Source organism: Convolutriloba macropyga, chromosome 11 (assembly GCF_964194025.1).
Source record: "Convolutriloba macropyga chromosome 11, txConMacr16.3, whole genome shotgun sequence".
NCBI lineage: Eukaryota > Metazoa > Xenacoelomorpha > Acoela > Convolutidae > Convolutriloba > Convolutriloba macropyga.
The window spans coordinates 51,130,504-51,147,598 of record NC_134478.1 but is presented as its reverse complement, the minus strand read 5'-3'; the positions used below and the strand labels follow the sequence as shown (position 1 = coordinate 51,147,598).

Below are 17,095 nucleotides of genomic sequence, written 5' to 3'. Positions count from 1 at the left end.
AGCGGGCAAACTGGGCAACATAGACGAGTGGAGTCCCAGTTCAAAAGAGCGTCGATGGCTGCTCATTGCAGGGTGCAGTCATCCTCCCGGAAATGTACCCACTTCAGAGAGGAGAGACCGCGAACCAAAAGGGGCTAAAACTGGGAAATATCTTCAGGGTATAAACCTCGATTTTTTCAACATGGAAAAGGCTATCGGACATACTCTGAAAAACAAAATCCAGAATCTTGAAATCACAAAATCGGAAGCAGAGACGCATATTAAGAAATTTCTCTCATTCTGTGAAGAGAATAAGTTCAAACCGATGTTATACTACACTGGCCATGGAGAGATGCCCACTGGTAACTGGTGTTTCTCAGATGGGACAATTGGGATTGAGCAGATATTCGAGTGGGTGCCAGAGGGGTGTGACTATCCCACCATCTGCAGTGATGCATGTTACAGTGGAACATGGGCTGATTACTGTATTACGAAAGGTGTGAACGGATTTGAATGTCTCTCTGCGTGTAGAGAATATCAGTCTGCTTTTGATCATAAAGGTTTGTAGACATACCTGAAGTGGTTCTTGCCACTCAACTTCAAAAAACTTACTACCTTTAGTACCTGTCACATTTACGCGTCTTTTCCTCAAAGAGTTCCCGAAATCATATCGTCTTTTTTGAATCACCAGTTTTAGTCAAGTGTATACAAAACAAGACGAACTGCACGTGATAAAAGTGTTTTTAGATCCAAGTGCTGAGCAAAAACAGAGACCAAAGGGAAAAGAGAAATTTTTGTCTGTGTTGCACTTTTGAACCAGAGCAACTAAAGTAAGTAAGAAAAAACCACAAGCAATTTTTTTAACGTGCAGCAATCTCATAGATTTTTTCATGTTTAAGCTCATTTGTTTTTATCTAAAAGTTAAAACACCGTATACAACCCAACTACAGCTACAACAATGCAAATAGCAAGATAATAAAAGAAGTTAAAACTACAACTGCAGCTGCAAAGAGGCCCAAGCCGAGCGACGGCCTGTTCGAGAAGGCCCTCTCGGCTATCCAAAGCGCATGTCCGGTAGCTTTGTCTTCCATCGATTGAAAGAACAGCGCCAAGTGTGTTAAGGAGCTTAGCTTTGTGATAGTCAAAGTAGGAGTGGAAAAGAGCATGGACGATGTTAAGGCAGCTATCAATAAGATCTACCCAGAAAAGAAGAGCCTAGTGCGTATCCGAAGCCGAGCCAACCAAGCACAAACCCAGATAAAGAGAGCTTTTATGAGATGCGAGACCACGATAACGCTTTTGATCAGCCGCAGCTTCATGATCGGGCTCACCTATTCCATTAACTATGTGAGGTGTCTAGACAAGCCCAGACGTAATGTTGTGAATAAGTGCTGTCAGTGCCAAGGCTTTGGTCACAAGGCATATGAGTGTACCCAAGAAGCCCGATAAATCACATGTGAAGGTGATCACAAGCTTGCTGACTGCACTGGCTCCAAAATACCTTGAAGTTTGCCAACTGTCAAGTAGACACTGCTGCCAGCTACAACGGTTGCAAAAGATGAAATGGCCCTGAACCGACCCTTCACAGTGGGAGGAATCCCAGCAATCCTCTCATCAGTCAGGCAAATAACAAATGATGCAGTGGCAACAAATAATTCCACACAATTCACTGATTTTGAACTCGACAAGTTCCACGAGCACTGCAAAGCAAAACAAGACATCCAATTCATTGACCTCTTTGCCCACTTTTTCAAAATGCCTCAAGATCCGACCAAGACAGCCTAGAGTGCAACAGACCACATACTGAATGAGAACGAAACCACTGTCAACGATGACGAAAACTACTTAGCCGGAACCTACATCTGCAACAGAGCGAATTAAGAGAGTAGGGAACCCACTGCTCACAAAGTTGGTGTTCAGACTGCTAGCCAGTCTCGCGAAACCTTCATACAACCCGCAATTCGCGTGTCTGATTTGAGCGCAAAGATATTGACTCACATTTCTCAGAAAAAAGACATTTCTCAGAAACAAAGTGTGTTTGGTTTAGAGCACAAGGTCTAAACTATCAACGGAAATAAACACTTTTTAATAAAAACTTGGCCTTATTTTTTAAAAATTTTTAGATCTCTGTTTCACACAACACCTTACCCGAGACTCTCTTCAGATGCCTACATATCGCCCTTTAAAAATTACAGCTACCAACAAATTTCATTTCCCCCAGTTAGCACATTTCTTTTGTTCAGCTACTCTTCTGTTCTAGTTTTTTAACACTTTCATTTTGTATGAGAATTGATAGAGTTGATTCACAGAATAGCTATTAAGCTGTTATTATGTGAAAGTTGGGTTCAGTTCTTACTTAGTACGAAGCTTTCGATCACACAAAAAGTCTTCCGTCTATGTTTTTTCACGCGTTTGAATTGAAACCAGGTAATTCAAATTTCAAATACTGACTCAAATATTTTGCTCAAAAAAAATTTTTTTGAAGTTATAAGATTGGTCTGATTGAATGTCATTAAAAAAAATTGCGAGTACACAATTTTCAGCGCATGTTTTTTATTTAAATTGCTTATGCATTCAGTTGTAAACATTATGTAATAGATATGCGAATTTCCGAAGTCACAAGAGATAGTTAGGTCGTAAGGTAGTCTAATTTCAAATGTTTGTCTAAAGAAAAACAACACCGTTAGTTCGATTCCGTTGTATGGAATCTTCTGACAATGGTTTGACTGTTTTATAAATTAAATAAAATTTTCGTTTGAAATGGTTGGAAAATCAGTTCAAACTTTCTCTTTTATTTTAAGTCTGATTTTGTGCTTCATCTCATAGGCTTACGACTAATTGGGCAATTTTGACAGTTGTTAACAATTTTTTGCAGTTACGAGCTTTTTTCTTGTGTTTTTTTCGTAAAATTTGGTGGTTTTTCAATCCTTCTTCCAGTTATATTGAATGCGAGGTGTTATGGCTTGCAACAACAATAATTGCCATGTTTATGATTTTTTGTACCTTTCATATTCAGTTAGTTTAATTTAAAAATTGTTATATTTTTGCGAAAAATGAATATTATTTGTCAAAATTGTGCATTTTTGTTCTAAAAACAATGAGCTTGTTGAATAGCCGTGAGTTGCGGTAGATTCTTTTATTCATTTTAAAAGTGGTTGAGCGAAATCACTGCATTCAATGCATTTCTTGCAATACTTCGCCACAAATATTTGAACGATTATAGCGATATCTAACCCCTCACAAATACAAGATGATTGCTAAACGAACTTGGTAGGTTGTGCGATTCGTTTGACAAATATAAGCTGACAGTGGATTTCTCAAAATGCAGCATGACGTGTTTTACAAAGAGTGATACTGCGAATAGATTACAATTACAGGTAAGAACATTGTATGACAAGGAGAGTACAAAATACCTTGAAGTACACATTGATAAAAACTAAGCTTTGAATCGCACATTTTAAAATTCAAGAGCTAGCTTAAAAAACAATCTTTTGTTTCTAGCAATACAATAAGAGATTCAGAAGAGGTAATTTGATTAAGTTATACAAACTCTATGTCAACCACTTTCACAGTATGGTGCACTAATTTATGGCTACACAAACAAAACAGAGCTTAAGCAACTTAACTGGTCACAAAACCACATAGTCAGAATAATTGTTGGACTGAAAAAATTCATTAGCGTCCACGAGGTCAGAATAAATTCAAATTACTGACACATATGGAATCGCATTTGCATGAGTTGTGGTACGAATTGCTTCTGTATTCCTCTGTGGCCATGGATCACAAGTTTTTAGCGATGAAGACTAAAAATCGTAAAAATCTTGAGGTTGCCGACGTGCTCACAAGAAAATCTTATGTAGTGAAAAAGACTTATGTAGTTTTCTGGTTACTCGAGACAACAACATTGTAAGAAAATTTTTAGTTTTAAACAAATCTGTTCTAGATATAATCCTACATATCCTAAGAGACAACTACATAGAGGGAAACGAAGTGTTGACTTGAAAGTTCTGGTGGCTTATCAGGAGCCTAAGGTAACTTCGTTTTTCTGCAAGCTTGAAAGAAGCACCATCCTATGGACCCGCTTAAAGCCTTTTTGGTAACGTCTCGAATTTGTTGTGTATCTATTAACTACTTAAGAAATAAATAAATATTATGATTCGTTCAACATTGACACTAAAAGACCACCGCCAACTCAGGTGTCTCGGCTTCTATTTCGGGTTGTCTTCGACTCGTGTGTTTTACGTCCACTACTAATGTCTTCTAGAAAAACACAACAACGCATTTTTAACTTTGCTTTATATGTGGGCTCCCATTTTGATGATCCGAGTTGTAAATTATTCACATTTTGCCTTTACTTCAATTCCTCAATTATTGTGTGTATGCCAGTGTGTGCGTGTGTGTGTGTGTGCTTGCTTGTGTTTGCGTGTTTATGTGCGTGAGCGCGTTTTTGTGTTTTTGTATGTGTGCGTGCATGCGTTTGTCGTTGCGTGTTTCTAAATATGGGCGGGTCTGTGCTTGTTTCTGTTTGTGTGCGAGAGTGTTTAACTTGATTAGATAATTTTTTTAAACAGGTTAACATTGATGCCCCTCTGAGACCACCAATTATTCTGCTGGTCCGTACTATAGTACTTAAACGATGATGTTAATCGCAGGACCACATGTATAACTTGAGAGTTTAACCCGTTGTTCTACTCTTGTTATGTAGTTAGGTGTTAAAGCAGGTTATATGCAAAAAAGAATATATAAGTTATATTAAACAGCATTAATATCCATCGAGCATGAAGAGATAGAATAGTAAAGTTAATAAGACTGAAATGGAAATAATAAGCACTGGTTGTTTTACTCTAAGTTAAACTGTAACTTGGATACAATTTAAGAGATATTAAGTTTAGCTTACATTAACTCCAAAATTGTGCTAATTCAATACTTTATGAATTAGTTAGGAGAGTTCCTAGTTAACAACTAGTCACAAAACAATCTAAGTTGAAAGTTATCTTAAATAAGTTGAAATTTAAGCAAGTGAGCTGGGTTTTATTTAAAACTGAGGTTATTGAGGACCAAAAGTGCTGATGAGTGAGCATGTCAACTCTTTTCATTCTTGCGGACACGAGTCTCTCTACTACTCTATTGGATAGACATAACAGGGTCGACGAAATTATCAAGGCTAAATTGGTATTCTCAAAGTGGCGTGATATAATCACGCCATGGTATTCTCAATTGGAGATTGTGATTTGAAATAGTAATATATTCACAACTACTCGGTAAATTGTTCACATGTTAAATTGGACTTTGTTTGAATCAAGTTTGTGCTTCACGCACTGTAACGTAATCCTCAAATCACTAGTTAGGTCATCAATTAATGTTACTGGGTATAAACTTAGATTCCTATTTTTCTTCTTCCTCTTAACGGTCAACCAATTTGCTGGTCAGTTCCATAATTTACAACTTTCCTATTCAAATTGTTTTACAGGACTTCAAATGTCACTTTTGTTTTGTCCTTTTACCAATTTGTTTTCTTTGCGTGTTTGATTTCAACTCGCAGATATTGACTCACTTTTCTCAGAGAAAAACGTTTAAATTTATTATTTGGTGTATGATTTACTGCACATGATCCGAAAGATCAACGCAGAAAAGGCACAATTTAAGAAAAAATTGGTTCTTTTTGTTTTGGCTTCTTTTTTTCAATTTTTACATCTCTGTTTCACACAAAACCAATCCCTGCTTCATTTTATGTATCCTACTTAAACCCGCTTTATAAAAGACTGCTGCCCATTGATTTTACCTCTCCCAGCTAAAAACATTTAGAAAAGAAGAGAAGTAAACTTTACAGCTGCCTGGGCCAAATTGAAATTCTGGTGTTTAATTTTGAGATAATTTTTCTAAACCAAAACACAGTTTGTAGACTATTGATTTATTGCTTTACTTTTGTTCCTCCAAATATTCTGATTTGTAAATTTTGTTTTGTTCAACTGCTCATTGGTTTCAGCTTTTTAACACTTTTAAATTCTATGACAAAAATTATTTAAGTTGTAAGGTAGTCTAAGTTGAAATGTTTTTTTTTAAAAAAAAAACAAGCCGTCATTTTGCTTCTGGAGTCTGTATTCTTCTGGCCATGATTTGACTGTTTTGCAGCTCAAAAAAGTGCGAGTTTCGTTTAAAAACCGTTGGGATATCAGTTTAAAACATGGTTTTGGTTTTAAATTCAATTTTGTTTGGAGTTTATCACATAGGTTAAAAACAATTGGGCAATTGCAGTCGTTTTTGACATTTGTCAGCATTTTTGAGCTATTATATTGTGTTTTTTCCTGATTCTTACATCATGATAATTTTTGTATCACTTTTTTTGTTTTACCGACTGCAAGACGACAAAGAAAGTAGTTAATTTGTAATTATATTTTTCTTGGCGAACGACACCATTCGTTTGAATTGTACATTGTTTTCGATGAAGAAAGTCCAATTTTTTAGTGAAAGTTTTGCATTTTCATTCTGAAATGGTTGTGATATTTTAGTACGTATAATCTTCATGTTTCTTAATTAATGGCCCCATTCATCAAATTTGTTCAAAACGTTAACTTAGTTCATTTTGTTAATTGTACTTATAGTTGAAATTCTTTCATTGTTTGAATATCATTTCAATATTGTTCTTTCTTTTTAATTTTCTGATATGATTCTTTGTCTTTTCGTGAAGTCAGTTTCCTGATTTTTACCACAATTTTAGTATTTTCTTTTTTGTTTATTTTCAAATTTATGAACCAATTGCTAAGCAAAGTCTGCATCCTTTTTAATGGCATTCTTTCGAAATCAAATACATTGTTCAGAAGCTCTCTTTTGAAAGTAACCATTTGCAGAGCAAACTAAGCGAAATTAACCATATTCATAAATTAGTCATTTGCTAAGTGAATTACTAGAATTAAATAATCACTTGTATTTGAGGAGCAAAAAGCAAGCAAAAACTGCTTGGGAACTAAAAAAAATTCTATCGAATAGAAAAATGTGCGATTTCTCAGCGCGAAATCGTCCAAACAATAGTGCAACACATTATTCGTTCCGCTAAGCAAAACATAGCCCAATATAGATTGCAAATTGCGGGTCTTACCAAATGCCTTTTGTCAATCGAACCACTCTGGGAAGGAGTAATGGGGTGACCAGCCATCCGATGGGCGAAATGACAGATTCAAGTAAAATTAGAAATCTTTACACGGAAAAAAATTTTTTTTTCGGATTCAAATCTCGAACCCAAACTATCAAAAGTCAGATTCCAACCGAACTGAAAAAAATAAGGCGCCGATCTTGTGGGAACTACAATGGGGGAACTGAATTAACAAAAAATCACAGAAGCAGAAATCCTTTGAAGTGAAAAAACATGGACATTCATTTTCTTCTTGCGAAAACAGAAAAGAGGTGAAACTGTCGAACAGTTCAAGAGGACATCGAAAGAGCTCGGGGAAAGTTTCATACTTCAAAATTAAGCGGAAGACAAAATTGGAGACCTATTTATTAGAAATATGTTAAATGAAGATTTTTAACGTGAATTACTTTGCGATACAGTTGAACTAGAGAGACCACTAAACATTGCAGTAAACAAAGAAATGTAAAAAATCCAGCAATGAGTTTCATCTAAAAAACGGATGGCGTAAACGAAATCCAACAACACAACTAACACAACCAACAACACAACCAACAACACAACCGAGAAGCACCAAAACAACGATATCGAAATAACTTTAATCTTGAGCTCAATTGTGTCGTAGAAACTGTAAAAAAAACCGATCACCAAATCGCAAACAGGTTTGCATTGCTATGGTTAGGAAGTGTAATCAGCGTGGTCTATTCAATCACTTCCTAAAGTTATGCAGGAAAAAACAAAACTCCAGTGAAAACAAGACGCAAAATGAGTAAATAAACTCAAAATTCATGGAAACGTAGAAATTTTGGACGAACAAAAGGAAAATTTCCTTTACTAAAACAATCAATACGACTCCCACTATGAAACCTCTGGCAATAACTATGTTGCAATCGTTGACAATAAAGACACGAGTGAATTGCAAACATCACAATTGGCAATAAAAAAGGTAACTTATTCCTAAATCCCGGCATCGGATGTGCCATTATTAATCTGACACTCGCTCAACAAAAAATGCAACATTGTCAAACGCCAAATGGTCAGAGATAAGGCCACTAGAACAAAAATCGTTTTGAAAGGAAACGGTGGAAACATTGGGAACATTGAAAATTCCATTTCAATTTAATGACTGGAAAAAACAACATGCAAAAATTAATGTTGAGCGGGCCGAGTAAATTTAAACCAAATCTTGGACGAGACTTTTTGGATCAATTAGGGATAAAGATCTCGCAAAAACCTTGTCCTAATATTGAAAATAATTACATCAATTACCAATACTCCATAACAAAGGAAATCGCTAACGAATTTCCTAGACCTAATAGGTAAAAGTGGAAAAACCAAAAATCAAACAGTTTAATCAACGTTTCAATGAAACTAAGAGACTTTTTAATTCGAATAATAAAGCCAGAAGAATGAACTAATGCATTCAAGGGATTGCGGACAAATTGAATATTTCAAACTGAACTCAACAAACTATTAAATGGAGTTCATATTGAAAATTTGTCAAGTTGTTCCATTCAAAACTTCATCTCGCCTATTAGTGACGCCACAAGGAAGGACCAATAACTCAAAATAGCCACAGAGTTGAAGATTCTTAAAAAATTTCCTACACAAAATTAAATATCAAAAGCCCAATATCGATTCGTTAATTCAAAAAAATTTGCAAACACTGTCTAACGCAAACGCGTCGCAATCGCAAGACACAGATTAATTCACAACTTTCAATTTGGAATACGCTTTCAGACAACTAAATTTAGGTTACGGCTGCTCAACAATCTCAGCAGAAACGAAACATAATAGCCTGCTTCTCAATTTTTACGCCGGTGTAGTTTTGCACTGGTTCGGTCAGCTGCTGCTCTGCCTCTTTCTGTGCCATCAAGTTTTCAATTTCCATCTGCTCAATTTCTGTTGTCTCGACGAGCGGGATTTGGCAACACTGAGTTGTTTTCTACTCCTACTGTTAGAAGACTTCTGGGAGCAGACCACAAATTGTTCTGTTTTTGCTTTTGAGCTGTTTTTATTAATGTCAATTACCGTTTGGTTTGGACCACTTTGACTACTCCATGTGGATGCCAATAAGGTCGTTAGTTTTCCAATTTAATTGCTGTACTTGTACTGCTTGATCAGATCTCGATAGTAGCTCCAACCGTCACTGACGTCTACAATCCCTTGAGTGCCTTAGTGCATACTTCTAGCTTCAATTTTCGATTCCATTCTGCGTGCATTTTATCTAGCTTCCCTACTAGCTCTTCATAATTTGTGTTTTTGTAGTCGCTTAAGTTTTCTGCCTTCAATTTTTTTTTCAATATTGACAGTTAATTAAAAAATGCAGCTTCTCCTAATTTGAATGCTCGAAATGTGTCTTTCACATTTGGCGACGAGAATTCGACGACGTTCAATGTGTCGGAGAAATGGCACTTTGTCAAATACGTATTTGAAAACTTTAATCTAAACTTCTAATATACGCTTGGTCTCATTATCAAAATTTGCGAAATACTTTGGTTTTAACAGCAGTCTCTGCTGGTGTCTATTGTCTTCTATGTTGTCGTACGTCTCGAAGAAGCATAGATAGGCACTTTCGACTGTCATAATTTTGTTTTGTGCCCTCTAGCTCTGTGAGATATCTGGAGAATAACTTGAGTAGGACAGCTTGCTCTCTGTATCGTCTTGAGTTGAGTACTCGATTTGCACCCAACTGTTTTCTAGTGTCTAATGGGACATTTGCTGCCCAACGTTACTGGTTTCTCTTCGGTCCACATAAATGAATTGAAGACCCGTTTCTGTTTGTGTCTGCGGACCAAATGTTGAGACTGATCAAAAAAAATCAGCGCAACCAAAATATCGCACAGCCTAGTTCTCGAGCTTCACACCCAACTGATTTTTCACTGGGTTCAAAATGACTAACAATTTCGTCGAACCTAATTGTTGCTCGGTTGTATTAAAGTACTGTAACTTTAATTTAGTTGATTAAAAATTAGAATATGATTAGTGATAAATAATATTGAATCGCGTGCTGAATTTTGTTGGGCTTCAGCCAATTGCTAGTATTGGCAAACTTTTTGTAAAGAAAACTCAGCTAACTTAAAGTTTGGAAGGTCTTAAGATCTAGCAAAACTAATCATTAGAGGCAAAAAATTATCAAATTATGTTCTATTCTGAGAACCAAAAAATTTAGGTAACAGTTTCTAATGGTTCTAAATCTGATATAATTTCACCATCTAAACGAACGGGTTATATGCAAAAATTGAATTATAAGTTATATTAAACAGCATTAATATCCATCGAGCATGAAGAGAAAGAATAGTTGTGTTAATAAGAATGAAAAAGAAATAATTAGCACAAGTTGTTTTATTCTAAGTTAAACTATAACTTATATAGAATTTAAGACATGTTAAGTTGAACATACAATAATTCCAAAATTGTGCTAATTTGATACTTCATGAATTAGTTAGGAAAGTCCATAGTAAAGAACTAGTCACAATATATCAAGATATTCAAAGTTAAGAGTTATCTTAAATAAGTTTTATGTGAACCTGAGTTTATCGAGGAGGACCAAAAAGAGCTGGTGGTTGAGCGTATAAGCTCCTCTTGTACTTGCAGACACGTGTCTCTCCAGCATCCTATTGGATAGACATAACATTGTTGACAGAATTATCAAGGCTAAATTGATATTTTCAAAGTGACGTGATATAATCATGTCATGGTATTCTCAAATGGAGTTTGTCATCTTGAAATAGTAGTTTATTCAAAACTACTCAGCAATTTGTTCAGATGTTAAACTGGACATTGTTCGAATCAAGTTTGTGCTTCACGCACTATAACTTAATCCTCAAATCAGCAGTTAGATCATCAATTAATGTTACTGGGTGTAAATTTATATTCTAATTTCTCTTCTTCCTCTTAACAGTTGACCAATTTGCTGGTCAGTTCCATAATTTACAACTTTCTTATTCAAATTTTTTTTCATGACTTTAATTGTCACATTTTTGTTTTGTCCTTTTACCAATTTGTTTTCTTTGCGTGTTTGATTTCAACTCGCAGATATTGACTCACTTTTCTCTGAGAAAAACGTTTAAATTTAATAATTGGTGACTGATTTAATGAACAAGATCCAAAATATCAACGAAGAAAAGACATAGTTTAATAAAAATTGGTATTTCCTGTTTTGGCTTCTTTTTTCAATTTTTACATCCGTATTTCACACAAAAGATAACCTTGTACCATTTTATAGAGCCTATGTAACCCCGCTTTAAAAAATACTGCTACCCACTGATTTTACCTCTCTCAGCTGGAACCCTTAAGAAAAGGAGAGAATTAAACTTTACTGCTTATTGGGCCGAGTAGATTTTCTGGTTTTCAATTGTGAGATGATTTTTTAAAACTAAAACTCAGTTTGTAGACTATTGATTTATTGCTTTACTCTTGTTCTTCCAAAAGTTCCGATTTGTATTTTTTTCAACTGCTCATTGGTTTCAGTTTCTTAACACTTTTAATTTCTATGACAAAGTTTTTTAGGTAAGGTAGTCTATGTTCAATTATTTTTTATTAAAAAACACAAGCCGTCATTTTGTTTCTGGAATTTGTAGTCTTCTGATCGCGATTTTACTGTTTTACAGCTCTAAGAAAAAAGTGCAATTTTTGTTTAAAAACCGTTGGGACATCAGTTTAAATCATGTTTTGATTTTATTTCCAATTTTGTTTGGAGTTTGTCACATTGGTTAAAAACAACTGGGCAATTGCAGTCGTTTTTGACATTTGTCAGCATTTTTGAGCTATTATATTGTGGTTTTGCTGATTCTTAAATTTTGATGATTTTTGGTATCTTTTTCTGTTTTACTGACCGCAAGACGACATAGAAAATAGTTAAATTTGTTATTTAAAATTTCCATAGCGAACGACACCACTCGTTTGAATTGTAGAATGTTTTTGTTGAAGAAAGTCAAATTTTTTAATAAAAGTTCGGCATTTTCATTCTGAAATCATTGTGATATTTTAACACATACAATCTTCGTGTTTCTTATTTAGTGGTCCTATTCATCAAATTTGTTGAAAACCTTAACTTAGTTCATTTTGTCATTTGTACTTATAGTTAAAATTCTTTCTTGAGTTGAATGTCATTTCGTTATTGTTCTTTCTTTTCAATTTTCTGATATGATTTTTTGTCTCTTCGCGAAGTCAGTTTCCTAATATTTACCACGGTTTTAATTTTTTTCTATTTATATTCAGGTTTATGATCCAATTGCTGAGCGAAATCTGCATCCATTTTAATTTCTTTCTTTTGAAATCCAATACATTGTTCAGAAGCTCTCTTTTGAAAGTAACCATTTGCAGAGCAAACAATGCAAAATACACCATATTCATAATTTAGTCTTCTGCTAAGTGAAATACTAGAATTTATTATTCAATTGTAATGGAGGTGCAACTACCAGCAAGAAACTGCTTCCGAACTAAAACATTCTATCGAATCGAAATTGTACGATTTCTCACCGCGAAAACAGCCAAACAAAAGTGCAACACATCTGCTAAGCAAAACTAAATCCAATATAGATAGTTAATTTACAGGACTAGGCGCAACCTGCAAACTGCGAGTTTCACAAAACGCTTTTTGTAAATCGAACCACTCTATGAAGGAGCAACGGGGTAGACAGCCATTCGATGGGCGAAATGGCAGATTCAAGTAAAAATAGAAATCTTTACACGAGAAAACGTTGTTTTGGATTCACATCTTGAACCCAAACCATCTAAAGTCAGTTTCCAACTGAGCCAAAAAAATAAAGCACCGATCGAAGATGCAAACGAACATACAGAAGAAGAGAGTCAATTACGAGATAGTCAGCTAAGACTACAATGGGAACTAAAATGCCAAAAAATCACAGAAGCAGAAATCCTCAAAGGGACAGTTCATGGACCTTATGTGATCAAAATTCGTATCTCTACTATATCGCAGAATATCCACAGAGGGACAAAAAATACTAACAGAAAAATTTCCTCATGGTCTTGTCCACGATCTGTCAAAACTCAAATTTTGGAAATTGCTAGAAATTGCCTTCATCCGACCTCGCAACATCACTTTTCAATGATGCGAGGCCTTCTTTTTCTTCCCGCAAATACAGAAAAGAATTGAAACCGTCGATTAATTCAACAGTACCTAAAAAGAGGTTGGTGAGAACTGCAAACTTGAAAAACGCGCGAAGACAAAATTGGAGACCTATTTATTACAAATATGTTAAAAGACGATATTCAACGTGAATTACTTCGCGATAAAGTTGAACCAGAGAGAGCACTAAGCATTGCAGTAAACAAGGAAAAGTTACAGCAAACGAGCAATGAGTTTCATCTAAAAGTACGAGTGGCGTAAATACAATCCAACAACACAACCATTTTCGCGGCGCACACACAACCAAAACAACAAAATCGAAAAAACTTTAACTGTGAGCTCAATGGTCATCGGAGAAACTGTGAAAAAAACCGATCACTGATACCCATTGATTTTACCTTTCCTAGCTAGAACCATTAAGAAAAGGAGAGAATTAAACTTTACTGCTTACTGGGCCGATTTGATTTTCTGGTTCTCAATTGTGAGATGATTTTTCTAATTAAAACTCAGTTTGTGGATTATTGATTCATTGCTTTACTCTTGTTCTTCCAAAAATTCAGATTGTGTAAATTTTGTTTTGTTCAACTGCTCTTTGGTTTCGGTATTTTAACTCTTTTAGATTCTATGACAAAAGTTTTTTAAGTTGAAAGGTAGTCTATGTTCAAATGTTTTTTTAAAAAAAACACAAGCCGTCATTTTGTTTCTGGAGTTTGTAGTCTTCTGATCATAATTTGACTGTTTTACAGCTCAAAGAAAAAAGTGTGAACTTATTTAAAAACCGTTTGGATATCAGTTTGAACCATGTTTTTGGTTTTATTTCTATTTTTGTTTGAAGTTTGTCACTGTAATGTCTAAAATTTGATTGGATTTAAAGTTAAGCCAATTCTACTTAGATTTAGTTAAATCTTTTTGGTGGAAAAAATGTATGAATTGTTGAACGAAGTAGTTATAGATAACTTGCCAGAAGACGGATTGGATTTGTAGAACTGAAGTAGTAGAAAGATTTGAATAGTTGAAGGAAAAGATTTAGAAGGAATGAAGAAGAGAATTTATTGTTAGTATATTTTTTGTTTCGAGATAACTGCTAGACCCATATCCGAAGAACTAAAATTTTTTTGATTATCATCAGATAATCGATAATATTCGACCTGGTATTCCTATATTTTACACCACTGAAATCGAGAACGACTTTACTGGAATTAAATCAACTCTCACCAACAACTCAAACTGCATAATTGATTTGCACACCCGAATTCGAATGAATTTTGCCTTTTAAACATTTTTGAACAAATTTGGTGCTATCCAAACAGCAAAATGACAAACGTTACAGCAGTGGCTACGATAATTACGACTGTTATTCAAACAAGCATCACAGGGACAAGTTCAGGACAAACTGTCGTTCTCAACCCAATTTCCGGTGGCGAAACAGAAGATTTTCGAACTTTCAAGGAACAGATCAGACGCTCAGTGATACTTGCGCAAGTACCGAACAACGCTAAATTAGATTACCTCAAACTTGTTTTGACAGGCGGCGCATTAGCTTTCTTCTTGAAAATTCCAACAGCAGAGAGAGACACATTTGACAAAGCAATCCAAGCTCCCGAAAACCGATATATAAGTGCAAACAGAATAGAATTGTTCATGCTGAAAAATCAAGAACGAAAATTCAATATATCCAGAGAGACCCCAGATTATTATTTAACAGATCTGACGAGATTGGCAAATTTAGCAATTCCAAATCTAACAGGCGGAGATAGATCACAGGAGAGAACCAGACAGATACGTTATGTATTCATAAGTGGCATGCTTTCCCAACTACGGCTTAAATTGTTGATGGAGCCAGATACAAAACCAGTTCAAGAACTTTGCACATTTGTCTCGAAGAGTTTAGCGTTGAAAAGCATTCTAGCAGATGAAGAAGCAACAAGTACAGCCTTTAATGCACTCTCTTTTAATGATACAACAACTTCAATGACAGAAGCACTTAATTCGACCGCTGCTACCAATCGCGAATGAATAAAAACGCAAAGAGAACTCGGAAATAATGTGCAGAGATTCTGGAGGGGCATTAACCAAAGAAGGTCATATATGGGCTTCATGCTTTCCAGGGGAAATCCCAACATCAACAAATGTTGCGAACTAAACTCATTTGCTAGCCGACCACACCAGAATAGAGGAAGTTGGACTAATTGCGGACAACCGTCACAACGCTTTCAAAATTCCTTCCGAGGAAGAGGTTTTGCCACTGCTGTGGACAACCAGGACACGAAAGAAGTGACTGCTGGTTTGGACCGCTACCAGAACATGGGAAAAACATCCCATTCAACAGATATGACCCTTTCAAAAACGCAAAAAAAAACCACATTATCTAACGACTCTTGTCGCAGCATGTAAAACTAGCAAAATTTTTTTACTAGGAGAGAAACTTTGCTATGTACCGCTTACTTTTGATACCTTCCACATTAACGATCAATTAGACACGGCGGCATTTTCAAGCAGAAGTTTTTCCCGAATCAGTAAAAATGGCTGATGGTAGAGTTATCGGTGTTGAAAAATGCGTTCAAATTCAAATAATCATCGGGAATTGTCAATTTACAGAAGAATTCTTAAATTTAAAAAATATGACTTCAACGTTACTCGGCCTTCCCTTCCTTCGCAAAAACAATTTTGTAATACATCCTTATAAAGGACTTCTTTATTTACCGGAACTAACTATCTCATGGGCCTCATCACCAAAAGTACGACAGAAATTTATCGAAATCAAAAATTTTACATACAGTCTCTAAAATTAATATACATCCGAATCAACAAGAAATTATTGAATGTGAACTGATTAACCCAGACAAAGTTTATGAAAATATTTCAAGATTGATAGAACCTTCAACTCAGTTTGAAAGTAAGTTAGGCCTTTTGCGTAATGTCTTCTATAATTAAAATGGATGGAAATTGTCGAACTTACATTGGAATCATGAATCTCAATCCAAACATTACAGTAAAAACAAGAGTAGCGAAATTTGAAGTTTTAACATCAAAACAAGCGTCATTTATCGAGCCAATTCACCCCCCACTTTGTAGTCTGATTAAAAATTGTGAACACGATAATAGCTATCCTAAATCAGCACAATACTTGCGTCAACAAGCATTTCACGAAAGATCTGATGGCTTTTGGTTTCTCTAAGAAATTTAGGGAAGAATAAATGCTTGATACAACCTTTAATGACGCCAAGCGAAAACAAAATGTTGCACGACACCGAATAGATTTAGGGAAAAATACCGACAGTCCAGTCAAATTGACACCTGAGCATAACCGTCCGGTATTTTCTCCAAATGCGGTAACTCCGATTCACTAACGTGACGAACTAATTATTGAACTCGCACTTCTGCAATATTATGATATCATAACAACGTTACCATTTTCAAAGTATTCGTCACCGATCTTCGCCCGACAAGAGTCAAGTAGAAAACTACGAATTCTGATTGATCTTTAAAAAATAAACCACTTACTTAGATATAACTACTCGAAACATAGTTTTCCTATTCTGACAATGGCTGATGCTAGTTCTCACTTAGCAGGTAAATCAATTTTTGCAAAAGTGGATTGCAGCCAAGCGTACTTTTCGATGCAAATGACGGATGAGTTGAGTATTCAATTACTCGCATTTAATTTTGGAGGGCGTACATTCGCCTTCAAGCGCCTTGCGCAAGGCTTAAGCAGATCGCCTACGGCCTTCAGTGCTTGTGTAAACAAACATTTTCATGCATGCGTTGCAAGCGATAGATGCTTTGTTTATTTCGATGACTTAGGATCAGGAGCAATTGATGGAAATGCACTTATCGAAAACTTGGAACACATTTTTGTTAAAATAGAAAGCCTGGGATTCAAATTGTCAATAGAA

General features: G+C 35.4%; 1 protein-coding gene across 1 annotated transcript in view; it reads left to right on the top strand.

The window, feature by feature from the left end:
* LOC142349162 (uncharacterized) overlaps nt 1–17,095 on the top strand; it is a 65,122-nt gene that overhangs the window by 8,602 nt on the left and 39,425 nt on the right. The window contains exon 3 of the mRNA XM_075400577.1: nt 3–539. Within this exon, the coding sequence (XP_075256692.1) occupies nt 3–539 (537 nt within the window). The remainder of the gene's footprint in view (nt 1–2; nt 540–17,095) is intronic.